This window comes from Astatotilapia calliptera, chromosome 5 (assembly GCF_900246225.1).
Source record: "Astatotilapia calliptera chromosome 5, fAstCal1.2, whole genome shotgun sequence".
NCBI lineage: Eukaryota > Metazoa > Chordata > Actinopteri > Cichliformes > Cichlidae > Astatotilapia > Astatotilapia calliptera.
The window spans coordinates 14,981,457-15,009,239 of NC_039306.1; the positions used below are offsets into that span (position 1 = coordinate 14,981,457).

The window sequence follows — 27,783 nt, forward strand, 5'->3', positions numbered from 1 at the left end:
AAGAATGCATACAGTCCTTCCAACTTTCAGTAAATTCAAAAGACTCTACAATATTCATATTATTAAACTCAGTTTTATTAATGTCCTGAAAAGCAAATGCTCCAAACAGATGGTAACAGGAACCAAAAACACCTCAACAATACGAGGCTGAAGAACATAAAATATTTCAAGAAACAATAATAATCACCTAGTTCAGTAACAACACTTACCACTTACAGAGCACACAAAGATGGAAAAGAGTAAAATGGGATAAAATCCTTGCATTTTGACTTGCTCTTGATCAAAGATATAATAACTCTGCAAACAGACCGCAGTCCTCTCTGTTAAACTAAAATCTGTGATTTTAGTTCAGTGATTTTCTGAAGTACTAGAAGCACTGCTACAAACAGGGTAATAGCAGACCTATTGCGTAAGGGCACCTCCTCCGAAAACAGTAAAGTCACTCTTTGCACACATATGGAAAATATTTTGCACCATCTGCAACAAGGACGACCCCTATCCAATGTTTTGCTGGATTTACAGCTATAGAGCTGAGTGTTCCTTTAAGGCACTTGACGTTTATGTTTTGGGAATGCCGAAGACATTTTACACAATAATTAATAAGAACCATTCAAATTGGTCCCCACCAGCTGAGGGCAGCAAAGACATAAGCACAGAGTAGTTAAATATGCATGTGCTGATTCAGTTCTAAGATCAGACTATTTTTTTAAAATGTGATGCTGGCAAGTGAACAACAGTTCAAACAATCAGCAGGTGAGCCCGTCACGCTCTCCATTATTCCTGTCATGTTGGAAATGCAGAGTTTTGAGATTCTGACTCTTCTGTTTTTTGATGAGGAGCATGAAGTCCTAAACTCCGGAGGACAGTCTGCAAATGCTGGATTCTCTTTGCGTGCAGCAACATCACCGGTTTCTGTTTTTCCAGCTTAGTGGACAGCCTGTCGATGAGCTCCTCCAACTGTCAAATGAAAAATCACCAGGAGTGACACAGTCAGTATCATGAACAATAATTTAATAATTTAATTGAATGCACCACCCTCTCAGCTCAGTTTCTTTTCCTCCACAGACAGAGATTTACAGGTCAAATGACGCTGTAGAAGAATGCATGGAAAATCTGAGCCATCAGGAAGAGAAACTTCAGAAGTTACTTCAGGTAACTAGCATCATGATTAAGACTGCACATGCACACATTGCAAAGTTTTCCTTTCCATAAGGAAATAAATGTGAACCCTTAGATTTATAACAGATAGTTAAAAAATGAAAAGGGTAATGTATGTCATAACTGAATCTGTTTTCCTACCTTATCACACTTACTTGTTGCGTAAGATATCTGTTGTTATAAGTGCTTATACACTTTGTAGATTCAATAATTGCATAATATTTGAAATGTCAGGAATTTAAAATATCTTACTCTAGAACTGGTCGAGGAATTACCTAACAAAAATACTTTTTTCAACAAAAGGCAGTTCACTTCATTAATAATCTCTAAAGCTTCACTCACACAGGCGTAGAGACTGCTTGGCAACTCCAAAAGAGGTTGGTGAGTGGTTCCTGGCTCAACTAGTTGAGGAATATGCACTTTTGGTGGTTCCCTAGCAACCACCGTTCGCTAGGGAACGCAAGTGTAAAATTAGTCTTTACACTTGTGTGACTGGGGTACTAAGCTTAATACTTATGTGAACCTAAATGTGAAAGGCACCAAATTTTGGGCTGTGATGATTAAATCAAGATAGCGTAACAGCAAACAATGTAAGTTTATGTTCAACATAAACAGTGACAAAAGTATCTTGTGTCCTTACGTCCTTCAACTCTTGACAGATAGCATTTTTTTCCATCACTTCGTCCTTTCCACTGGTCTGCAGCCAACTCTGTAACACCCCTTTCAGCTTTCGCCATGCCCTGAGTGAATAAAACACCGGTGCTATTTTCACATCACATATTGCAAAGAAAAGAAGAGTGGAAAAACAGATTTCTACCGGAGCTGCTTTCTGTCCAGCTGGAAACTCTTCATGTCCTGTTGAATCCTGAGAAGCTCGCTCATCAGAGCTGACGTTGAATCACTTGTTGCATTTTTAGCATCAGGAACCTCAGTTTCTCCACCAGATGCACTCAGACGTGTTTCTTGAAAAAGCAACAAAACAGTTCTTTTGAGTTTGGTGATTTAATAAGTTGTTGTTTTTTTTTTTTTATAAATATTGAAAACATACTCTAGAAAAAAGAGCAGGGTCTATACCTGGATATACAGATGAGTGGGGATCTAAAGAAGTGACAGACTGAGGAAAACGCTCAACTGGAGAGTCTCCAAGACTTGATTTGAACTTAAAAAGAAAAAAAGGTTTAACCCAAATTGAGTTACTTAATACAGCAACAAATAGTTGCTGATATGTCAAACAGGTGTATCTTATCTTACTTTATTCTGTGTCCCAGTAGTCATGAAAGCAGAAGGAGGTAAAAGAGGTTCTTGGTTTTGGGTGTGCTGAAAAAAGTCCATGTTGGACATTAGAGATTCAGAAGGTGGCACAGTTGACATGACACTGCACTGATGTGGAGAGGCAACAAAAACTTCATCAGCATGGGGGCAGTTTGACGCTGGATGGTTTCTCTGTGTGGGACGACTGGACTCAGATGAGTTTGGAGCTGCTTTAATGTTGGTGACGGCAGATTGTGGCTGGGTACTTGAGTAAACAGAAAAGAAAAAGCTTTAATCAGTGATTCCTACACTGACTTTTAACACAATGCTTCAATTTAAGTAAGTTTATTATAGTTCAAACGATATTCAGATGCTTGTCTTCTGTTTTTATTTTCATGTATTACCACATACAGCATTGGAAAAAGGATTTTACCATCAAAAAACATGAAGCAATGTTTCTTTTACTGATAACTTCTCTTCCCTTTATGGGACTAAAGGCTGCAATGTTTGGGTATGCAGCCTAAAAAAAAAAAAAAGTCAAACTGCATGTGTGGAACAGTTTCACGGCTTGTCAGAGTGAAGTACACACTCACAGCTTGCTGTGCAATCCAGCTGCAGCTTCCTGCTTTGTTGAGTCAGAAGATGAAACACTGCTCAGACAGAAGCTCACACTCTTTTTTGCTGGCTGCCCTCTCGTCTCTTGCTCTCTTCGGGGTTTGCACAGTGCCCGCTGCTTCCACCGTGCAGCACAACGTTTAACAACTCTCTGGAGGTGTTGTGATCTCTGCAGGACACAAGCAGAGAAGTGAGGCACTGAAATCTTAGGTCTAGAAATCACAAGAAATGCACAATAACCTACTTGCAGTTGACTGTGTTGTGTTAGGTTTGTTGTGAGATCATTCATATGAGCGGCATATGTGAGGATGCATGTCACCCCCTCCCTCAGCAGCTGGTCTCTGTAGACCAGTGCAGCTCTGGCAGCATGTTCTTGCTTTCTCCGCTGCTCTGTGACCCAAATCCTCCACCCATACAACACCTGCGTCAGGTCCAGAAAGTATAAGAGGGCTTGTTAGACCCTGTGAGCACCATTTCTGCAATGCATTTGGTGGTGTAGAGAGAAAAGAATGTGGAGGCAGGTTATTTACCTTGGCCTGAAGTGTGAGGGACCAGTGCCAGAGTGCTCTCTCCGTTTGCTTCGCCTCTCGCTGTCTGTGCTGCAGCTGTTAGCAGAAAGAAAAACCAAAGCCTGTTTAACTGCTCTCAATCAAAACCAATCAATACTCATTCATTAGAAATGCCACATTTGCAGCATGACGACAATAAACACACAGACAGATCTCAAAAATCGCACAGTCAGAATACACAGAGACAGCCTAAATCCATAGAAGAAATGTGGCAAGGTCTTCAGATGGCCAAAAATAAACCAACCTTCAAAGTGCCATAAAAACCTGGGAGCAAATGAAGTAAGGGGAACTGATGCCATTTTAAAAGTAAAGACTGTCCACACCAAATACTGATTTGATGAATCAAATCTATTGATTTAAAGTCTGACTTTGCTGTTTTCCCATAACTATTTTTCCTAACAGAAATGATTAGCAGTAAAAGCAAAATAGAAGCAAATGGTAGATATTCATTTCTTTTGAACAATCAGTCTGTTCAGACCACAAAAAAAGGAAAATCAACAAACCTTTGTTTTCCACTGCTCAAAGTACATCTGGTACATTTTTAATCTCAGCAATAACAGTCCCTGTCGTTTCATCACCTACAAAATCACAGTTTTAAACAAGTTAGATTACAGCTTGATGACAGTATAGATGTATATGCATTGAGGGATAAAAGAAGTTAGAACCTTATTCTTCTGGTGCTGGTAGTGATGCTCTTTCCAAGCTTTCAGCGCATTAGAAAGGAGTTTGGAGTTATGGTGTCTCCTGGCTTTTTCCATGATTATCCTCTCCCTCCAAGCCTCCCTGGTCCGATTCCTCCATCGTCTGAAAAATTGCAGCAACCGCACTAAACACAGAAATCATTAAAAAGTTTACAACAATTTGGATACACCTGGTAACCAGACAACACAGTTCTGATGCAACAGTTACTTAACAGGTACAAAATCTTTGACAACTGCTGAGGTAACTGCTGCATTTGTCTAGGCGGTATCTTTCCATGACAGCCAAACAACTCTAAGACTAAGAAAGACATGCTGGAATATCAAAATTACTTACCACTGCTCTTAATGGTTACAGGTAGGTGGCAATCACAAGAGCAAAGTTAAGTTTGTTTAAAGAAAAATAAATAACTAAAAGGAGTTAAAATGGCACCATATGACATTACTTTCATTTATAGACTGCTGAGCCCTGCTTAGTGCTTCCCTCTGCTGGAAGCGCTTTGACACCGCAAGTGTTGTTGCTTCTCTCCACGTATGAAACACCTTGAAAGATTTAGTGAAAAGAAAGCAATCGGTGTTGAAAATATGAAGACGCCTGATGATGTTGAACATGTATGCATCAGATCGCTTTGTAACCTTAAGCTGAAGGGAGTGATCGAAGTGATTCTGTGCTTGTTGCTCTTCGAGCCGGATCTCTGCTCGCTGCTCTGCATTTTCCCTCCACTCAGTAAGCGCCACTCTGGAGAGACATGACTGAAACTTAAGATCCTAACAAACACCTAGGATTTCTAAACAGAAGAAATGAAATTCTGATTTTAGAATGAAACACAGTATTTGTCTTTATTACCTGAGAAAACACTGAGTGTGCTGCTTGTGAAGCTCCTCTGCGTTGTCATAGATCTGAGACATCTGCAGGTGGTGTTTCTGTGAATACAGCAGGCCACAATGCATAGACTTCAACATTGTTTTCATGACCCTAAACAAATAAAATCATGTGGTTTTAACTGATATAAGATGTGCACCTTCCAGGCCACAAAGGAGTGTTTTAGAAGTTTAACTTCATGCCAACTCTGAACCTCTTCCAGCCTGCTTTTCTTTTCTCTCTGGACCTGAACAAACTGACACACACAGAGAAAAAAGAAAACGGATACATCACACATGAATATAATAAAAATCAAAGCGGGGAAGAAAAATCTATCAGCTTTCATAATGGCACTCCAAAGCTTTGGTCTCATTTAGGCAGTCTCATGCTGTCAGAGATGCTGAGCAGAATTTATAAGATACACATTTCCACATCAAAAAGCAAATTCTTTCAGTCTTTTTCAAATCTTAAGCACTGATTCCTTACTGCACAATGACTAAAGTAACAGATGGAGTGCAGACTAGACTCAACAAAAATGTAAAATAATCACCTTTTCCCATTTTTCTACAGCCTTTCTTAAGCAGCGCAAATCACCCTGATGGCAGGCCTGCTGCTCTCTGTTTCTCCTGAAGTAAAACAAATAAACGATTCTATTAGCCGACAGCACATTTAGCTCAAGCCCAAATTATTCAACAACTTCACCAAAACGTCTTCTTGAGCTTCACCTGTCTCGTAGCTCAGTGCTGTTTTCCTTCCACTGCATCATCGTCCTGTGTAGAAGTGTGCGACGATACAGACTACGTGAAGCCTCCTGTTTCTCCACCTCTTTGATCCGCTCTTGTGTGCGCTGCCTCCATCGCGTCCAGACTCTCTGCTTCTGGCATCTCTCGTCATGAAGAACTGCCTGGAAAAACTTAAATGTTATTTATCACCAGTGCAGTGCACCACAACAAAGTTTTCATCTGCAGTTGACGTACCAGCCGCTCAGAAAGCATCTCTTCCTTGAGCTTCTCCGACTTCCCCCACCAGGTGTAAAACACCCAGGCGCACTGGCGCCGCCTGACAACACAGTGGACAGACAGATCATTTGGACATATTCATCCACCCACTGAGGTTGAAAACTACAAAGTCTACACACAAACCAGTACAAACCAAAGTCTAGATAGTGCAAACTGAATGTTCTCCCTGAGATGCCTAAATAAAGTCAATCTGATACTCTGACTGCCTGGGAAATGATTCCTGATTGTGGTGCCTCAGGGCTTGGATACCACAGACAGTTCCATAGAAAACTACCTTTTTTGTCTTTGAGTTACAGCCAGAGACCAGCTCCCACGAGCAAAAATGATCCTCAATAAAATTGGGGTCAATTTGGCACAGAAGATGATGTCTGCTTTCTGTTTAAAGACTGTGGTGAATCTGTATGCGTGCATCCCACCACTCAGAATGGGACCAGTGATCTAAAAATAGAGGGTCTAAAAACAGCATCCACACTGAAAGTGGCCCAGAGAAGCCAAAAAAATAAGAACCTTAAAGGGGAAAGCAGCCAAATTTAAAAAGGTATATTGTTATTTTAATTTCTTGGGAAGAGTTGCATAACTGAAGAGGAGAAAGGTGATGACTCACCGATTATAAGCTTGAGCTTTGAGTCTTCTCTGTTGAAGCATTCTGCTGTGGAGGGTAAACTCAACCCAAGACTGGAAACACCGAGGTAGCATACGGTCTACAAACCAAATGTCTGCACGACGCTCCAGTTCCTGTAAAAAAAATAAACAAAAAAACAAAACATAACAAGTTGATTGTGTTGTAATGTAAAAGCATCTGTATCTCTGCTGTCTTGAGTTGTATTTGAAAATACCTGCATGTATCTCTGCTCAGCAAGTTTCTCTCTCCAGTGGTGAAAATGTCTTCTAAGCAGTGAAGTGCTGCAACGAGAACCAAATTCCATTTGTAGCACCGGTATTACAACAAAGAACTGTGAATATAGCCCTGTGGATTGGGAAATGTATGTAAGAGCACCTGTAGTTACTCAGGGCCATCTCTATGAGGGGTTTAAAACTGCAGTTTTCAGCTTCCTCCACACGATCCTGCCATAGTTTCCAGTACTTACGAGTCATCTGCGCAAAAAAAAAAAAAAAAAAAAAAAAAAAAAAAAAGCATTTCAGATGCTTTGAAACCTTCAATGAGATTAACACTGACTGTCTGCAGTGTGAAGATCAGTTACCGTTTGCTGACAATGTTGGATAGCCATACGGTTGTTCAGTCGATATGTTTTGTTCAACACGACATTAAGAGACAACCCTCGCACTCCAGCACGCTGCAATGAGAATGTGCTGAGATGAATACATGAATTGATCGTGCTGATCTTTGCTTATGAGTGGGTCCATTATTTTATTTATTTATTACCATTAAATGATGTTGGTAGTGTTGATTTGCTGCATTCTTTCTTTCAGTTTCTTCTCTGCACAATGCCACATCTACTGAAGAGCTCAAGAATCAAACAACAGTGCTAATAACTTAAAACTGATTTAGTAGCAGGTAGAAAAACTAGTTTATCCAAGTTTTATCCATTCTACAGGTGGATCAGGATACAAGCTCTCCAACGCACTAGTGCTCTGCACTGGATGCTCTGCGTGGCCAAACTGGCTGCTGCTTGCAAACGGGTCTCTTCACTGTGTTTGCAATCGAGAGCATTTCTCCATTTACTCCAACACTTCCTCACCAGGAGGCGAGAGCAGGCACGCTGAGCCAAAACTGAAGGCGAAACACAAAAGAACAAAAAATAAAAATGTGTTAAGAGATAGCAAAATAATGATGCTTCAAGAAAGCTGTGTGGGTATTTTATAATGACCTTGTGTTTCTTTCTTGGTGTGGCGATACGACACATATCTTATCCACTGATGCAAAGCTCTTCTTTTCAATCCGGAGATATAATGAAACGCAGCTCTGGATTCTTTTTCTTTCTGGCAAGAAGCAGCCGTCTGCATCTCTTTCCACTGAAGCCAAGCCTTCAATACAAAATATATCAGGTGACTCATCACCAGAGAGAACACACAGGAGTAATATACCTCAAGGTTCACTACTCTTTGGTTTTCTTTATACATTTTACCCTGGGAGCATGTCGTCCATGGGCATAATATAAGTTGACAACCACCTCAGCTTAGATAAGCATTTCAATTCAGTCGTATTTTATGCTGTTTAGGACTTAGACTCAGTAAGAGTTAGTTTTCACAGGATTGTCGTATAACTGAGCTATTTTCCCATTCCTGATTTATTTTTGCACATTTATCTCACTTAAATGTTTCAGATCAAATGTTAATATTAGATAAAAAATAACTGAGGTTCATATGAAATGCAGTTTTAAGTAATGATTTCATTTATCAAGGATAAAAATAATCCAAACCTACAAGGCCCTGTGCGATAAAGCAATTTCTCCCTAAACCTAATGACTGTTTGTGCCACCCCTGACAACGAGAACTAAAATCAGGTGTTTGCAATAACTGATAATGAGTCTTTCACATCCCTGTGGAGGAATCTTGGCTAACTCTTCTTTGCAGAATTATTTCAATTCAGTCGCACTGGTGTGTTTTGGATCATTGTTCTGCTGCATAGCCCAAGTGCGTCTGAATTTCAGAGCATGAACTGATGGCTGGACATTCTCATTCAGGATTTTCTGGTAAAGAGCAGAATTCATGGTCCATCACAGAGTCACCACCATGTTTGACTGCTGGTGTAATGTTTCTTTTATGAAATACTGTGTGAGTTTTATGCCAGATGTAACGGGACTCAAACCTTCCAAAGGGAGATGGTGGTATGATGTGAATCTACTTGACTTCGTCTGACAGGTTCCATTTCCATTATTTCTTGATTCAACAGGTCTGCCTTGAATCAGGCTGAGGTGTGGCTATTAAAATTGAACTCAACTTTCTAAAGAATGTGATTAATCACAGTTAATTTAAAATTCAATAATAACAACAGATGAAATTATCAATATAATATTGTTATTATTATTTTTTGTATTTCCTTGGGTCATCTTTATCTAATTAGTTTGACAGATTGGAACAGCCTAACTGAGTAGATCAGACTGCCGAGCTTACTATTGATGGGTTTAGATTTTGTTATTGTCATTTGTATTTAGAAACATTTAACCATATATGCTTAGAGGTGTATAATCATTTGTAGATTGAAAGAATGTCTCATCCTAGGAGGTCTGTAACAGCTCTGTGTAGCATGAAGGGGGAGTGCGTTCACTCCCTCTACAGAGTGTTCCGGCGTAGATCACACCTCCTAGGAGAGGTCGTATCTTCTCTTGCTGATATATGGTATAGCAAGCACACGTATATCTGTTTAAGTATAAGAGCCTTTTGTTCAGATGGACCGCTAGACTCCTGGCACCAGCTTTGGGGAGTCTTCACAGGGTCACATCTGGACCTCACACACACACACACACACACACAGTATTCTTTGTTCACATGTATACCTATGTAAGATGTTATATGTTAATGACCCTATGCATATTCATGTAACCACAATAAAAGGAGTGCTATGGGGGACCTGCCTGAGAGTCTGACGGTGGTCAAGTGGTGGAACGACACTCGGCCCCAGCCAGGTCTCCCTCATGCATGAGTGAACCAGAGAACTTTGGTGCCTTGTGTCTTGCTTTTTGCTGCGTAGCAGATTGTCCTTAACATTCCAGCGAATAGGTTTATGCTACAAACCTATCAACTATCATCTATCATCACCATAAATCTCTCTTAAAGACATACTTTGATGAGCAAGTTTTTACTGTGCCTCTGCTTTGAAATGAATGTTGTCCTTCATTTATTCTTGGTGATAATTTTTTATTTATTTTAATTTTTCATAATTGCTTTTAATTTACATGTTTATAATTTTAATTGTCTTTATCTTTATAAGGGGCGACCGTGGCTCAGGGGCTTGGGAAGCGTATCTGTAACTGGAAGGTCGCCGGTTCGATCCCCGGGCTCTCTGTCCTGGTCGTTGTGTCCTTGGGCAAGACACTTTACTCTACCGCCTACTGTTGTTGGCCAGAGGGGCCGATGGCGCGATATGGCAGCCTCGCTTCTGTCAGTCTGCCCCAGGACAGCTGTGGCTCCAACCGCAGCTTGCCTCCACCAGTGTGTGAATGTGAGAGTGAATGAATAATGGCATTGTAAAGCGCTTTGGGTGCCTTGAAAAGCGCTATATAAATCCAATCCATTATTATAAAAATAAGATTTGTCTTTATCTACTGCCTTTGAACTTCTTCTAATGTCAGTGTTCCTACACTTTATGTTGTTTCACTTTTAATTCTTCTTAAACATTTTGTAGTTTGTCACTTTGTTTTGAAAGGTGCAGTATTGAAAAAAAGTTATTGTTGTTATTTTTATTATTACTATTGATAATAATATTAACATGTGATTCACAGGGGTGTTCGATCACGCCCTTACCCTTGTCTTTAAGGTTAGCGCCCTCTGTTTCTGTGCTTGATCCTCCAAAATGTGAAGGTCTCGACGGTGCTGTAATCTAGTCTGCCACAAGCTCCACACTGAGCTGCAAAACAAAAACAAAGGTAAAACCAATATTATGGTAAAAATCATAATGCTAGAAGTTTTCATTTGCTAACACAAATCTCACTGCATAGCTGAGAGCCTGTACTGCTCAAGAGCTGATTCCAGCATTCTGCTCTTCAGTCTTCTCATCTCTGTGAAAACCTCCCATCTGTCCAACACCAGACGCATCCGCTGCTTGTCAGCTGATAATAGAAACAAAGTGGGTGATGACACGTCAGTGAATTATGAAATCTGACAAAAAAAAAAAAAAAATCCCCAAACCAACATTACGCTTGAATGGTAAAAGTCACACCAAATGACTGAGCCTTTTGCTGTTGCATCTTCTTTTCCCTCTGCAAACACACAAACATTCGCCAGCTGTGGAGAGTCCAGTTGCACAGGTAATACCTGAAATAAAAGCAGCATGAATACATGAACAGACTTTGGTTATTCAACTATAAAAGTCCTTCATAATGTCCTATAATGTACTGTAATGACCTGTAGTGACAGTCTGCTCGCATGTTCAGACTCCACTCCCTCCTGGATGACCACCACTCATCTCTCCATCCTTCAAAGGTTCTTCTCAGTACCACTCTGTTATAATGCGACCTGGAAAACACTGGAATTAGTGAGCAGGTAGGAAAACGAGGGCAACCAGATGGCAAACTTGAAAATGCTTTCAATTTCCAAAATAAATGAAACAGGTTACTTTGCTTCATGAGGAAGAACTCGGCCAAAGGTGTTCTGTATCCATAGCTTCAGAAACTTTCTTGCAAGGTGCCTGCAGAAGTTAAAAGAATGGAGACTTAATTTTCAGGAAGACAGTAACATGATAACAATGGGTCAAGGAATAGTCTCAGCACCTTATTCTCAGCTCCTTGAGTCTTCCACCTTTGTTCCAGCTGTATCCAACTCTGTAAGCGACCTTTCTGATGTGAATTTTGCGCACTTGTTTTGCTTCGCCACGAGATCTGACATAGTTTAAACGGGGTCTTACTGGATCTGAGTTTCCGCCGCTACTTTGCATTTTTCAAGCGGCTATTATACAGAGCACCGAATCGTATCACTTCTCATATACAATCATCCTCATTTTACACTTTGAAGGCTGTTGTAGCTTACATGACAAAATTACCTTCATTTATCCTCACGTTAAAACTCTTTACAAAGTGCCGCGCGTTTGTTTTTCCTTATCACGTGACCACTTGGTGTCTTCGATACACAGTTGTCAACAGCAACAACCTCCGCTGCCGCTCCACACTAAACTGGTTGTGGTAGTTGTAAGAGTCAAGGTCTGCTTAATAAACTTCTCAATATGGGGTGGTGTTTTTCATACACCTCCCTCTACAACAGTTTACATTCTGAAATGTTTACTTCACACGGGAAGAACGTACTTAAGGTCCCCTCAGTTTAACGACGATGACACGAAATGTTAGTCGTTGACTGCCCGCGAGGACGGGGTCTTTATTTTCATACGGACCACCAGGAGACAAGCGGTGGAGAATCACAAATCGAGCGAATCCTGAGACAAAATATGGCCGTCTCTAATAATGCCTGTCAAGTGCCTTTTACCGTAGTATAAAAAAATCACTACAACGCTATTTACATTTTCAATATGTTATATACATACGTATAAACCAATTTATTGGGAAATTAATTGTCATATATTGATTTAGATTTCAAAATAACTATCGCCAACGAACACCTGCCAATTTTAATTTTTACAAAGGCGCGCTGGTCACGGCGTAATCTTTGCCAGGACCTTCTTAAAGCGGTGATCAGAGGAAAATTTCTGCTACGACTTAGAAAACAGAGAAAGAGAAGACTATTATTTGAGATTTCACCGGTTCCGTGTGATTTAATTTGTTGTTTTGGACCAGTCTTATTGTGTTAGGTTACCCCTCTATAGTGTGTGCTCCCTGAAATCACAGCGACAACTCTACCGGCTCACGATTTTGTGCTCGCTGGGTGGGCATTTATCCCCAGTCCCCCAGCTAGTTAGCTAGCTGAAAGTGCTAGGCTAGGCTAGCCAGCTAACTAACGTGATCAGCTCGGCCGTTAGCGACCGGCATTCCCCACAGCATTCAAACTGAGTAAGTCCGTCTTTTGCCAAAATTTGACTTGCAAGTCGGTTGTCTACACAACTTTTGTGCCATGAATTCACCTTATGGTTAACTGTGTGGGACGCTACCATCGTTTGGCTAACCCTGTATCAATCTCTTGGCTAACTAGTAGCGTTTATTTCCTAAAGCTGAAATGATAGGGAATGTTTTGTATTAAAATGTTTACATGTATTTAACTCGCTGGATCCTTTCATTGCAAAACGGCTTCGTTTACAACTCAAATGCGATAGCCAATTAGTAAATTGACGTAAATGCTTTGTAATATAATGACATGTCAGTTCTCAGCTGCTGTCAATTAAATTGCTAATTAGCCAGCAACAACCTGAGACTCTAGGGTTGTTCTTTAACTGCCCGGTGCAGGTAAGTTCCATAAGTTTTTCTTCACGACAACTTTTCTATAATTTTGTTTTCTCGTGCTGCCTAGTTTAAGATGCCAATACATCTGATATATTTTGCAGCAACAGAAGGAAGCCGTGCTTTTGTGTTTTTTTTGGGTTTTTTTTTTTTTTAAATCTTCGGAACATGCGTCCTTTCATTTGAAGTAATTGGCCTTTAAGACTGTATTTAGTGGCCTTAGTCGAGTATAATTGACTTGTAAATGTTAACTTGTCATCCACAGGTGTAGAGTCATTGGTGGCTGAGACACTGTCTGCACTGACTGAAATCCATCATGGAGAAAGATGCCTGTGTAGAGCCTAAGAATGGTGAAGCTGCTGTCGACCAGCCTAAGCTGGCAGCCACAGCTCCTTACAGATACACTAAGGTGACAAAATGCCAGCTGTGTCATTGTTTATCAAGTTTAGATGTTGCTGTGAATTAAACTAGACTATCAATTTATTTGCAGGAGGAGCTTTTGGAAATCAAAGAGCTGCCAATCTCCAATGAAAGGCCTGAATGTCTCTCTGAGAAATATGACAGGTATGAATTTGTAAAAGTCACACTGGGTAATACTGGAGAGGAGATTATGCTTCTCAAATGAGAAAGCATGGGTGAATTCTAGTTAGGAAAAGTACTAGTATTTCTCTATGCTGTGAAATACTGATTTTTGACACAGACCAACAGTTATTCAAATGTATGTTTTGCTGGAACTGAAGTGTATGTAATCAAAAGTTACTTTGATTAAACAAGGTACAGCAGAGGAGTTTCTACACAAATATGTTCACGGTCTTAACTAAAATTTGCATAAAGTTTGTAATAATCATTGACATGGTTTAACTGTCAAGAAGACTTGCTCCTGCTTTTTGGAAGTCACGTGTACTTTCAGCTTGTCTCTTGCTCGGAGCTCATTTAAATTCCTTGGGGTAATTCTTAAACAACAGTCAAAGATTTGTTCAGATGTCTGCTTGAGAAGCTAAACAAACGCTTGCGCTAGAAGACTTGTGTCTTTGTCCCATAGCTGTTAGAGCCAGGAACAGTGGTTATGACTAGGGATGGGTACCGGTGTCCGGTGCCATCATGGCACCGGTTCTGACATAAATGGTAGTAACCAGACCGAAAAGCAGCGCACATTTCGGTGCTTTTTTTTTCTTGAGCTGTGATACACTTCTAGCCAATCATTTTACGTTTCCGAGGATAGTAGGCGGGCCCAGGAACGTACGTTCTTTTAGAGCAGAGCTACAGATTAAAAATGTCCAAGGCGAAGCGGTCAAAAGTCTGGCTGTACTTCACAGCAAAATATGCAAACTCAGCAGCCTGCAACAAGTGCTTTAAGCTGATACTGTGATACTGTCAAAGGAGGTAACACCTCAAATCCGATGAAACACCTGGCGACGCATAGCGTTTTTTTTAAAAGCCGAGAAATGTGCCGTATTTGATAGCTTGCTGCGAGACCTCACACCGAGCACATCTACTGCGGGTGGGTTGCCTGTTATGCAACATCCCCCAAAACCCCGAAGAGTAGAGTCCTGGCCCCTAGCCCTGCCAGTGTAGCAGAAATGATAACTGATGATGATGCAGCAGCAGCCGTTCTTCTCTGCGTGAGTAGCTTCATGTTGTTCGTGTGTAATTTACGTTGAGTAGGCTAACCACGTTATTACATTAATGCATGTAAGGTGAACTAGCAAACATCATCATAGCTACATGCGGCTGTCTTCTTGTTTGATGGCAGATACTCCCTTCACCCTGGCCAAAAAGGCTAAAAAGACCAAAGAAAAAGTGGAAAACAGTTAAACATGAGAGGTTTGATGGCAGATACTCCCTTCACCCTGGCCAAAAAGGCTAAAAAGACCAAAGAAAAAGTGGAAAACAGTTAAACATGAGAGGTTTAGGACAAAGTTTGTTTTTTCCATTGTTTAAGCACTGCTTCCAGCCAAGAGTGATACCATATATGCCCCATAGCTGCAGAAAAGGCTAACATTGTTATCTTTTTACAAAAACCAGCTGAACATGAGAGGTTTTTGGACCAATTTTGTGTTCTCCATTCTTTAAGCACCGGTTTGAGCACCGGCACCGTTTCAAAAGTACCAGTTTGGCACCGGTATCGGATAAAACCTAAACGATACCCATCCCTAGTTATGACTATATGAAAAGTGGGCTCATTAAAGGGTGGGTCAAGCTGTTTTTTGGGGTTTTATTTTTAATCATTAAAAAAGAGAGACCTCTTCACCCCTTCAAAGCCTACTAGGAGTTGCCCTCGAAGATCTTTTCTGAACTGAGCAGTTTGTCATTATTTTTTAGATCTGCTTATGTTTGCAACCGTTAGTGTGGTGAGGTGTGAGGGTGGTCTCTGCCTAGGCAGCTACTCTTGCTAAACCCTTCAAACAGTTTTAGTTGTCATCTAATCACATCTTTATTGATGGATACTGAAGTGTCAGAACTCATCATTAAGTGTAATGTCTTTATGGGAGAGTTCACGAATGACTTCAGATTAAATGTGATTTGTCTCAACTGTTGGAAAAAATGTTTATAGTAGTCTGTCATCAGAGTTAAACACTGCTAGTGCAACAGTATCAATTAGTTTATTATTTTGAAGATCTGATTTTCTTGCACCCTCCTTTTGGGTTGTATTCTGTGCTCACAGCATAAAGGTTGAAATGGATGGCCTCACCTGTGTATTGTATTTTTCATTGTTACTCTTTATTTATTTTTTCCTAAACAGGATCCCAGTTGAGGCTGTAGTTGTCTGTCTTAATTTGAAATTTGACTTCAAGTATGGACTTAAGTCTTGTGTGGCTATTGTTTGTTTGTTTTTAAATAGTGATGGTGTCTGGGACCCTGAGAAATGGCATGCCTCATTATATCCCACTTCAGAGCGAAGCTCACCTGTGGAAGGTTTTAAGAAGGACTACATGGATGACAGAGTTCCATTAAAACGAAGAATCCCAGGTAAATGGAGATCGACAAACCATGTGACTATCGTGCATTGCGTTGTAGGTACGAGTGGCAGCAAAATCAAAACACTGCATCAAGCGCTAGCATTTCCAGTAATCATTAATTCTGTGGTTTTAATCCCTAGTTATGTACAAAACGAAGCAGAACAAGGCAGGTCCGTACAAAGATAGACTTGACAAAAAGACAAAAAAGAGACCATATGCGCATACAGAGTGGACTAAAGACGTTAGCGTGCTGCCCAACTTTCATCACGCACATATTTATAATTATGTCTTAAGTGTGAGTGCATACACTCACGAAGTGTTTAGTAACTTCAGATTCCTGCAACAAGCCCAGGTCCAATTTACTTTGGTGTATCTATTTTCTGATTTGGACTATTTCATTTTACAGCTGTCATTAAAAAAAATTTCTGTATCTCGTTTACAGGCCAACACAATCTGTCTTTTCAGGTTGTAGTATTACACAACATTTTTAGATCCAATAGAAATAAAATAAGTGTTTCATAATTTATTCAATTTATTGTCTTTATTTATAACTGGCACTATTGTTTCATTTTATTATAGAATCTTACAAGAAAGAGGCAAAATTGTATTCCATTGTACTTTATTAGCTGCTTCGCTGAAAAAAAAAAAATCAACACAGCAAAAAAAAAATCATTGCAAAACAACATACTGGAAAACAGTTATTCATCACTTGATTGCTTCAATACAACACTTGGGCACATATATGCGGTACTTTTCGTGGCTGTTTTGATGTCGCTCCCTCTGTCAACCGAGCAAATCTTGCTGTGGTAGCAGCTTTAAACTCTGTATAACCCAGGTTAACCCAGTCGGAAACATGACTTGAACAATTTTTCTTCCACGAAGGAATCTGATAAAAAAAAAACCGATCTCTTTACCTGTCTGCTTCCCGTGGCTGTCATGCGACCGGCTATGGCAGTAAATAATACAGCAGCTTCTTGCCATTCTTTGTGTCTCTGTTTATCTCTTTGTGACTGTTGTCTTGTAATAGCCCGTGCACGCTAGTACCAATTGCCACTTGTACCTACAATCCTTTGCGATTTTACCCCCGAAATGATGTCACATTTTCGATCTCTATTACTGATGGTAGATGGTTATCCTTTCATCTTTGCGTTTTGTAATAACAATGTTGTCTAGAAACTTAACTGTGCTCTGATCAATGAATGTTTAGGATTTTAAGTTCCAGCCTTGCACAAGATTTCTAAACTGCTGCAGTGGAATTGTTCATGTAGTCTATGTACTCCAAAAAACTTTATTTTTTTTTCCCCTCCCCCCCATCTGTTTTTTAGATCCCCGTGAGCGGTTAAAGGAAGATGACCTGGATGTAGTACTGAGCCCACAGCGACGTAGCTTCGGAGGTGGATGTCAGGGCAATGCTGCCCCTCATATCCGTCGCCCAATCAGCCCCTTGGAAAACAAAGAAAATGATACTCTACGTATGGGAGGGACACGCAGAATTGGCAGTGGACGCATAATTGCTGCCCGTGCCTTTGAGAGAGAAGCTCGTGCAGAGAAGGAAAAGGAGCGTGAGAGAGACTTGAAAGATAAAAGATTCAGGGTTGGTGTTTGTTGCTTTCAGTCGATGCAAATGACCTTGCATTTAGTTCTAATGTGATATTGAATGCACTTAAATTTTTTGGAACTTTATTTTACACGATACGTTTTTTTTTTTTTGTTTTTTTTTTGTTTTTTTTTATTAAACTGTCTAAAAACACAATTCTCTTAAGACTTGAACTAAATTTATAAAAGTGTTTCTGTGCAGTTACTCTTTAACTGTCCCATCCCATATTTCTAAATTGATATTGTTTGTCCCGTGTAATCATTTGCAGAGAGATTTTGGTGACAAGCGTGTGTTTAGCGAAAGGAGGAGGAATGATTCGTATGCAGAAGAGGAGCCAGAGTGGTTCTCGGGGGGTCCCACCAGCCAGTCGGAGACAATTGAGCTTATTGGATTTGATGACAAAATCCTGGAAGATGATAAACGCAAATCTAAGCGTTCAAGGAAGCGGACAGAATCTTTGAAAGAAGGCATGTCAAGACATTGTTGGAAATACTACTAACATTTTTAGGGACTATTGCATTTCTAGTAGTATTTTGAAAGTCAGTTCAGTAAGACTTTTCATGTTAAAATTGTGACTTGTATTTAATTTTATTGTCACACATCTTGTATGCAGTAGTGGAATGTAATGGCGGACAGCCTGAGGAGCAAGATGTGGGTTTGCAGCCGACAGCTGATCAGGAAGTTCCCCACACTGATGTTCTTCCAGAGCCTTCAGCTGGTGACTTCGACTTCAATGAATTCTTCAATTTAGAGAAGACCATGCCAGGACTGGCCTCTGTAAGTACTGGGGTGCACTATGGTTTTGTTTTGCTTATTGGTGTGAAGCTCACAGATGGGGTGTCATTAGTAACTTCTAAAATATCAGTGTGATCTTAATTTTTCCAGATAAGCTTAACAGTAGAGGTTTTCATGTTTGCTCGCCCCTGAACCAGACATAACTGTCAACTTAAAAACAAATGATACAATCAAGACTCTTACAAGCCTGATATTTGTGGCTTTTAAAATAAATAAATAAATCTGAATTTCACAAATTGTGCATTTAGTCATATAAAACTAAGTATTGATACTTTGTATCAGTGCAAGATTACCTCTGCTGCACTAGCTTGACCTCACTGAATTTGGTCTTTAGTTGGTGAGTCATGTCACTGAATGGTGCACTATCAATGTTCTCTTCTCTGGGCTTTTGCATGGGGTTAATGAGATGTTTAAAAGGCATCAACAATCCAAATTTATGCCCATCATTGTCGCTTGGATGCAGTTTCTAGTTTGAACTAGAAAAGCCCAACTGCAAACTACTTTTAGCATTTTTAGATTCAATACTTGCTGGTAAATGAGAACAAGGTCAAAAAGCAGTGCATTCAGTGACACTGCCCTCAGTCTTCTAGCACCTTTTTAGTGCTAAATCGATGGAAAGCGCTGCAAACGTAAGTGGCACATTTGTTCTTGCACCCTTCAATATGCAGATTTTTGTATCCTAGTCTGTCTCACAGGCCCCCATTTCTGTCTTACAGATGATAGAGGATGTTTTGGGAGAGGGCCCTGCGTCAGCTAGCCGCTTCAGCCAGTGGTTCTCTAGTAACCAGAGTCCATGCAGCCGGTCCAGCAGCTTGAGGTCAACTCCTCATGAAGAGCTGGAGAAACTTGCTGGTAAGTGATTTGATTTCTTGACCACTGAATCAAATCTATTTTCTGTAAAAGCAGTTGTAGGGCACATGCTTGTCACCTCTGTGATAAGACAAGTCTTTACATGACATCTGACGTTAACACAGTAAAACAAGGGTATGAAGGTATGCAAGGAGAAGGTGCTAACAGGTGGGGATGTGAAACCCCTTGTTAAACAAATGACTCGCTGGAGCGTTCACTAGTTGCACTCTGTATGACTCTGTATGACAGGAAGCACGAACGGTGGTTGGAAACTACTAATGTGGCTACGTGATGGAAAAAGCTGAGCTTAAAGCAGCTGATTTAAAAACCTATTACCAATGTTACAACAGCCTGGGTTTATTTAAAAAAAAAAAAAAAAAAAAAAATCAATTTTGTGTGAAACTATTTACAGTTTCCTGAAGTGCTGAAAGGCTGTTAAGTTAATGTTAAGTCATGATTAAAATTTCTAGGAAAAAAACATGACCTAAGCTGTTTCTGTGCTTACATTTCACTTATGCTGTGTCTTTTGTATATTTTGCTTTGTCACTAGATATATCTACTCTTATTAATCCTAAACTGGGGAAATTGACTAGTTACAGTAGCACAAGGGTGAAAGAAAAGCTGAATTGTTTATATTAGAAAATTATTAAAAAGAAAAATGAAGAATAACAAAAGATAAAAAGCAGAGGTTGAATAACTATAAGAGTAATTTGTATGTACAAATGGTATTATACACACCAGTTTTTACAGTGGGGCAAAAAAGTATTTAGTCAGCCACCGACTGTGCAAGTTCCCCCACCTAAAATGATGACAGAGGTCAGTAATTTGCACCAGAGGTACACTTCAACTGTGAGAGACAGAATGTGGGGGAAAAAAAAATATCCATGAATCCACATGGTAGGATTTGTAAAGAATTTATTCGTAAATCAGGGTGGAAAATAAGTATTTGGTCAATAACAAAAATACAACTCAATACTTTGTAACATAACCTTTGTTGGCAATAACAGAGGTCAAACGTTTACTATAGGTCTTTACCAGGTTTGCACACACAGTAGCTGGTATTTTGGCCCATTCCTCCATGCAGATCTTCTCGAGAGCAGTGATGTTTTGGGGCTGTCGCCGAGCAACACGGACTTTCAACTCCCGCCACAGATTTTCTATGGGGTTGAGGTCTGGAGACTGGCTAGGCCACTCCAGGACTTTCAAATCTTCTTACGGAGCCACTCCTTTGTTGCCCGGGCGGTGTGTTTTGGATCATTGTCATGTTGGAAGACCCAGCCTCGTTTCATCTTCAAAGTTCTCACTGATGGAAGGAGGTTTTGGATCAAAATCTCACGATACATGGCCCCATTCATTCTGTCCTTAACACGGATCAGTCGTCCTGTCCCCTTGGCAGAAAAACAGCCCCATAGCATGATGTTTCCACCCCCATGCTTCACAGTAGGTATGGTGTTCTTGGGATGCAACTCAGTATTCTTCTTCCTCCAAACACGACGAGTTGAGTTTATACCAAAAAGTTCTACTTTGGTTTCATCTGACCACATGACATTCTCCCAATCCTCTGCTGTATCATCCATGTGCTCTCTGGCAAACTTCAGACGGGCCTGGACATGCACTGGCTTCAGCAGCGGAACACGTCTGGCACTGCGGGATTTGATTCCCTGCCGTTGTAGTGTTACTGATGGTGACCTTTGTTACTTTGGTCCCAGCTCTCTGCAGGTCATTCACCAGGTCCCCCCGTGTGGTTCTGGGATCTTTGCTCACCGTTCTCATGATCATTTTGACCCCACGGGATGAGATCTTGCGTGGAGCCCCAGATCGAGGGAGATTATCAGTGGTCTTGTATGTCTTCCATTTTCTGATGATTGCTCCCACAGTTGATTTTTTTCACACCAAGCTGCTTGCCTATTGTAGATTCACTCTTCCCAGTCTGGTGCAGGTCTACAATACTTTTCCTGGTGTCCTTCGAAAGCTCTTTGGTCTTGGCCATGGCGGAGTTTAGAGTCTGACTGTTTGAGGCTGTGGACAGGTGTCTTTTATACAGATGATGAGTTCAAACAGGTGCCATTCATACAGGTAACGAGTGGGGGACAGAAAAGCGTCTTACAGAAGACATTACAGGTCTGTGAGAGCCAGAGATTTTCCTTGTTTGAGGTGACCAAATACTTATTTTCCACCCTGATTTACGAATAAATTCTTTACAAATCCTACCATGTGAATTCATGGATTTTTTTTTTTTTTTTTTTTTTCCTTCCACATTCTGTCTCTCACAGTTGAAGTGTACCTCTGGTGCAAATTACTGACCTCTGTCATCATTTTAAGTGGGGGAACTTGCACAATCGGTGGCTGACTAAATACTTTTTTGCCCCACTGTATATATTCAAAGTGCAGCAGGAATGATAAAATGTTTTTATTTTTTTATTATTTTTTGTTTTTTTAAAGCATGTGTTTATTGTGCATATTGCACAGTCTGTCAAAATGAAGGACCTACGATAGCACTTGGATAAGGATAGAAATTGCCCTTCATTTTGTTTGTACTAATAAATGCTGCTTGCTGTCTGCAAGCTGCAGGCATTGATTAAACATTGAGTATTCCTTCTCCCAGTATCAGATATGAAAGATTTCCTTGAAATATCATTTTGAGGCTGTATTGTCTGCCCCAAGCAGTTGTTATTTAATCATCAGGATAGCTTGCACGATTTAAAGAAATCTTAGAAATGTACCCTTGACATTTGCACACCACTTTTGGGATATATTATCAAAATCCTGACCTGCTGCTATTGCATCATATGTGATGCTATTTGAGTACAAACAAAGATTACGCTCCCGAAATGATCTGGATTGCTGTTAAATATCCTAAATCTTATTCCCCTTCTGATTCTCTGAAGGGCTCGAGCCACGTTGCACGTCCCCCAGCCGAGGCAATGCCTCATATTTTGCACCTATTCAGTCTTCTGAATGCAAGGAGAAGGTGGACATCCTGGAGCTGCTGCATAAGGCCAAAGTAGACCTGAAACCTCTGCTTTCTACGCTCTCTGCCAATAAGGCTCGGCTTCGGGACAGCAGTGAGTGTCTGTTTACTAAACCATTTCCACAGCTGAGCTCTACTCAGTGTCATGTGGATTAAGTCTACCTTTTCTGTTCCAAACCACACACATCCTATTACCAACTTTTTTTTTTTTTTCCTATTCATCGAGTGACAGTCACAGTTCAGCAGGCTCATGCGTTTGCCTTTGAGTAGGTATGGCAAAAGAATGCCAAAAACAAGCAAGTGCTGAATGCCATGGTGCACACGTCGATGATCCTTGACAATAGCTAGATGAACTCGGGAGATTTCAGCAGTTAGCTATCATGTTTTTCAAAAATGGGTATATGTAGAGAGAAGCTGAATTTCAGGCTTTTGAGTTTTAACATTCAGCTGCACCTCTGTCTGCAGTAACACACTGAAAGCTGTTGCAGAATACTGTGGAATTTAATTTAACACAATTTATAATTTAATAAATCCATTAAATGAAATGGTAATTTGCTTTTTAACACTGAGCTCTGATACAAGAAGGTTGAATTTTGTTGTATAATCTGTTCCCAGCTAATTCTGGAGTTGTACTCTCATTGGAGGAGGTGGAGGGAGAAATGAAGGGAATGAGGCTAGACTCGGAACCACAGAGACGAAAGGTGCCACCTGCCCAGAGAGGAAATGGAACGCCCTTCATGGCTGAACATTTAGAAGAGGCTTTAACTGGCGGGTTGAGTGCCCGTCCGCGCTCACGTGACACAGACATGTCAGCCTTTAATAAACTGGTCAGCAGCATGAAGGCAAGTGGAACTCTGCCACCTCACCCCAAAACCAACACAAACACTGTAAGTATTTCTACATATTTATAATTATCTTTTACTGCATGTTGCAGTAAAACAGGTGAACTCGGGCCCTGTTCAATGCATCCTGCAAGCTTAAGAACCCCCCCCCCCCCTTCTTTATTTATTTATTTTAAATTAGGATAGAAAATGATGGGCATAAATTTGCTTAACTGTTGAGGTTGTAGCTTGTATACCCTTTTTTGCAGTGCAATGTCATCTTGTAAACTGTCCTTTGTGCAAGTCAGTGAAGAAAACAAAAGTACTAGCTTCTTGAATTGGGCAAAAGAATTGTCAGAATAATATAACGGAACATGAATCTAACAGCGTTACTCACTTGCAGAATGGACGCTTTGACGTGGAATTGCATGCACACGTCTATCTCGTTCAGTTGACTTTTTCCTCCCTGCCGGTGACTTGACTAAGGCTAATTTGTTTGCAGTTCAGAATGTAGAGTAGCAGACTGATTACTTTGTTCTACTTTGATTTACCCCAATTTTCCTCCCTCCTGTACAAAGCAGCAAACTGCAGATCAAGCTGTAGTGACACTGCCTGATGCCCAAGTACCTGCACAGCCACAAAAAAATATATTCCAGGTGGGTATGGTTGCTGTCCTGAGGATAATGAAGTGTTCCTACAATCAGTCAGGGCTAGCTGTTGACTATTCACAATAAATCTACAAAATCATAAAGTAAATGAGAAGTTATTGGAAAATGTTTTCTCTCTAAAGGAGCTCTTGGGAGTTCGTAGTGGCTCCCCGACGCAGTTTGGCAATCTGCTGAGCAGCGCTGAGGCCCCAGTGACTTCTGCACCTCTACGTGGCCTACTACACAAGGGCCCTTCACTCCCTCTCTTTCCACAGAGGGCACCCTCACCTGAATACTTCAATAGTCGGTTGCAACCTCCTGCAGGTAAGCTTACTGAGGAGTGCCATGGAACTAGGAAGAATGATGGCATGCAGTTCTTTAAATTGGATTAGCACATAAATTGGTCAATAAACAGTTCTTCATCCTCTCCTACCTAAAGGATTTCCTGTTGGTCCTCAGCCCATGCTACCAGAACAGTTTGCTGATATACACAGGTCAATCAGTCCTGGATCTGCTGCACAGCAACAGGTTACTGAGATGAGATTTCATGCGGTTTGTTTGGTTCATATGTAAATAGTTAAATATGCTTTCAGTAAACTACTGTTTAAATATTATAATGTATATGTTGTGATACATGTTGCTTGTAACAGTCATATTGATAGTAGTAGCATCATGGAGTAAAAATTACATTTATAGGCCTTTGAGCTAAAACTTTGACTTTTGATGAGTTGGGTTGGGTCTACCTTGTCTTTCCAGATGAGGGCGCTCTCTATTCCTATTAACCAAGCAGACTTGGAAGCACTGGCATTCCAGCAGGATCTTGCTCTCCATGCCCACCACCAATTCCAATCTGGCTACAAACAACCACAAGACAAGTCTTTCCGAAATAGGTTTGTTTTGGCTTTAATCATGTTTAAATACCACATAGTATAGAGACTTTAAATGGTTATGATATCAGTCAATTTCAGCAAATTGAGTGACATGCACTTTAATGTGTCTTATTGAAGTCTATTGACTGCTTTTTACAAAACAAATACTTTCTTTATAAACAAAGCTGAAGAATATACTGGCTTAATATGTGGTAATATAATGTATGCCTCCAAGGATAATAAATAATGTTGGTTGGAATTTGTATGGCTGAGTGTGTTTGGTTTTTGTCCAGACCGCAGCGTCTTAATCGTTCCCCTGGACCAGGCTCTCAGCCTGCTGGAAGAAACTCTCCAGGAAGTACTGTCACCAGTATGGTAAGCATAAACGTAACTCTGCAAACTTCTTCCCAGTGTTGTTTTTAAAGTTGTTTTGACTTATTTCTAATTCATGCACCTGTTGTTATTGCTAATATTAACTTCTTTCTTTTCTTCCTCCCCTGCCTATGTCAGTTGTCCCCTTCATTTACACCCACATCTGTGATCCGCAAAATGTACGCAACAAAAGAGAAGAGCAAAGATGAACCTTCAAATCGCTCAGAGACAAAGGACGACTCAGCAGCACATTCTCACGATGGTGCAGTATTAATTTACCGTATTTTCCGGACTAGAAGGCTCACTTAAAATCCTTCAATTTTCTCAAAATCGACATATAATCCAGTGCACTTTATGTATGAATGCTGGTTGTGCTTACTTACCTCGAACCAATTTTATGTGGTATACGGCGCACAAAAATTTGTCAAATGTTTTAGTACGACTTTGGTAAGCTACGAAGCCGGACTGCTTGATGGATTGTCGGAGCGTTACAGCTACCAGTCAGGAGCCTCACGGAGTAATCTGGGCCCAAAACAAAGTCCTCTTTAGGTCCAAAACTCTGCGGCATCACTGAGAGTTAAAAACTGTTCTTTCACCTTTTGTAAAATGATCAGTGTTGCTGCTTCACCAGGTGTAACAATTAAGTTTAACATCCAGGCATCCATGAAAACAGAATTTTTTTTATTAAATTTAGAAGTTAGCAGGAAGTTAGCTCGCTAGTTTCCACCTAAACATGATGTACCATGTTCTGACTGAAATGAAGACAGAAAACTAAACATCAGTAGCATTTGTAGGGTTACTGAAGTTGGGCTAGCTGGTATATGATGTGCTACATGATCGCTAGCGACATAGCTATGTTAGCATAACATAAACACAGTGAAGCTGGAGGATGAATGCTAACTTTTTTCCACTCAATAAAAGTTAACATGAGGGTTCTTGATGGTTGGGGACAAATGCAATTGCATGGCAGGATGCTGTAAATTTCTGTCAGAACAACTGAGATAATCCATCCACATTATGAGGTTAGTCATTAATATACTGCAACAACATGGGAATGGAGCAGCTGCGAGAGAATTCAATATTGATGAATCAATGGTAAAGAAGTGGAGGAAGCAAGAAGAATGAGTCGAGTAAAATTTGAGTTATCTGACTGTTTTGTTTCGCTTAGTAATCCGGTGCACCTTATGGGCCGAAAAATACGGTACCCAGAACTAGTTTGATATTTAACTTTCACTTTCATACCTGTGAGTGAACACATACCCTGTAACACTGAGATCTCGGTTGTATGATTACAGGCAGCAGCTCCCCAAATCTATACCTGGAAGCAGTGGATGGTAATGTAGCTCAGTCAGGGGGAGTAAAGACCAGCTCACAGACGTTGTCTAGCAAAGAACAAGAGCGCCTCAGGCCTGGCTCTACTGGACACCATCCACCTGCCATGGTACCTCAAGGACCATCCTCATCTTTCCCTCGTCCTGTCTACCCAGTACCGCTGCTATCCCACGTACCTATGGTGCGCCCTCCTCCCCAGCTCCACCCTGTGGTGCAACGTATGCTGGCACAGGGTATCCAGCCCCAGCAGTTAGGACCTGCTCTTGTGCAAGCAGGTTGCTGGCTTTTTTTTTTTTTCTTTCAAATCCTTTTGCTTTATAAAAACACTAAAAACTGTATTAAAGTGTTCTGAACATTAAACCTAATTGTTTCTGATCTTTAATTGTACTCTCAAGGTATGTTTCCGCCACATGACCTTGCACAACTTCAAGGCTTGCCTCCTGCCCTGCTTGGACAACCACTGTACCCACTAAGTACAACTGGGCATCCACTTCTACCTTCCAGAGCCAGTACTCAAATGCAGTTAGCAGCAATGCAACAGCAACTTCAACAACAGCAACGACCAAGTGAGTGGAGGAAAATTTCAAATATTCAAATTCAGTGGGACTATGTGGCTATGGCAGAATTATCCTCACAAATGTTATTAAAATGTGGTGTATTTAATTATCTTGTTTGAAGACTTGTCGATTGAATACTTTTGTCTTGCAGTACATCCCATTGTCCCTGGCACTCAGTCACAGAGCCAAGGCCCCCACCGGACGAATGGCTCCCAGCGACACGGCGGCAGCCCCCCTCTAGGCCTCGCCAAGTGGTTTGGATCAGATGTACTAGAGCAGCCACTCCCCTCTATGCCAGCCAAGGTCATAAGTGTAGATGAATTAGAGTTCCGGCCATAAGAAAATAAACACTGTGCTGGAATTTTTTTCTTTCTTCCCCCCCCCTCTTTGTCCATCTCCACTTGTTTACTGTGAAAATGTGAACTTTAATTTGAAAGACAGTGCACAGAACAGGATGATGTAACTAAACCATGCTTTAACTTCAGTATTGAAGTTACTGCTTTTGAAGAGGCAAGTGATGGAGATCCGTTTTGCCAGCTGAGTGAATATATTTTTTTGTACGAGACTGCACCGTAAATAATGTATAGGCCCAATTGTACAGACATGGGAAAAAATCTTATTCTCAGTGTATATAGATAAGGTGTTTGTTTTTTGTTTTTTTTTGTTTTTGTTTTTTTGTTTTGTTTTGTTACCCCCCCCCCCTTTTCTTAGTAAAGGGGAGCTGTACCAATCTTGCAGTTTGACTGAAAACTGCGACAAAGTCAGCAAAAGCTAGTAGCATTCCTTTGTCGCGTCGCAGCCACATAATCTTGCATCACCCGAATCGTACTGAGAGGGTCA

The 27,783-nt window shown here is 40.6% G+C and overlaps 2 protein-coding genes across 12 annotated transcripts; one reads left to right on the forward strand and one right to left on the reverse strand.

The window, feature by feature from the left end:
* Positions 1–57: 57 nt before the first annotated feature.
* On the reverse strand, positions 58–12,234 carry sfi1 (SFI1 centrin binding protein). Of its 2 annotated transcripts, none has more exons than XM_026167409.1 (30): positions 11,563–12,234; positions 11,409–11,480; positions 11,198–11,308; positions 11,013–11,107; positions 10,806–10,902; positions 10,598–10,700; positions 8,002–8,158; positions 7,743–7,904; positions 7,557–7,627; positions 7,375–7,467; positions 7,170–7,267; positions 7,009–7,075; positions 6,777–6,907; positions 6,131–6,212; positions 5,879–6,057; positions 5,704–5,779; positions 5,314–5,409; positions 5,139–5,215; positions 4,928–5,030; positions 4,738–4,834; positions 4,259–4,419; positions 4,097–4,171; positions 3,555–3,629; positions 3,269–3,445; positions 3,003–3,193; positions 2,410–2,674; positions 2,233–2,317; positions 1,976–2,120; positions 1,799–1,898; positions 58–957 (listed from the first exon to the last, which is right to left on the reverse strand). In XM_026167409.1, the coding sequence occupies exons 1-30, from the start codon at positions 11,724–11,726 to the stop codon at positions 784–786; spliced, it is 3,579 nt and encodes a 1,192-aa protein (XP_026023194.1). In that variant the 5' UTR covers positions 11,727–12,234; the 3' UTR covers positions 58–783. The 2 variants fall into 2 exon arrangements, with proteins under 2 accessions (XP_026023194.1, XP_026023193.1); XM_026167408.1 differs by having other exon boundaries at positions 10,785–10,902.
* Positions 12,235–12,436: 202 nt separating this feature from the next.
* eif4enif1 (eukaryotic translation initiation factor 4E nuclear import factor 1) lies at positions 12,437–27,604 on the forward strand. Of its 10 annotated transcripts, none has more exons than XM_026167410.1 (19): positions 12,437–12,789; positions 13,439–13,582; positions 13,664–13,737; positions 16,016–16,143; positions 17,459–17,727; positions 17,999–18,197; positions 18,344–18,507; positions 19,242–19,377; positions 22,263–22,439; positions 22,961–23,232; positions 23,745–23,822; positions 23,957–24,137; positions 24,253–24,365; positions 24,570–24,703; positions 24,976–25,057; positions 25,193–25,316; positions 26,350–26,661; positions 26,782–26,952; positions 27,095–27,604. In XM_026167410.1, the coding sequence occupies exons 2-19, from the start codon at positions 13,490–13,492 to the stop codon at positions 27,280–27,282; spliced, it is 2,895 nt and encodes a 964-aa protein (XP_026023195.1). In that variant the 5' UTR covers positions 12,437–12,789; positions 13,439–13,489; the 3' UTR covers positions 27,283–27,604. The 10 variants fall into 10 exon arrangements, with proteins under 10 accessions (XP_026023195.1, XP_026023198.1, XP_026023197.1 ...); XM_026167413.1 differs by having other exon boundaries at positions 24,253–24,341; XM_026167412.1 differs by having other exon boundaries at positions 23,748–23,822.
* The last annotated feature ends 179 nt before the right edge of the window (positions 27,605–27,783 follow it).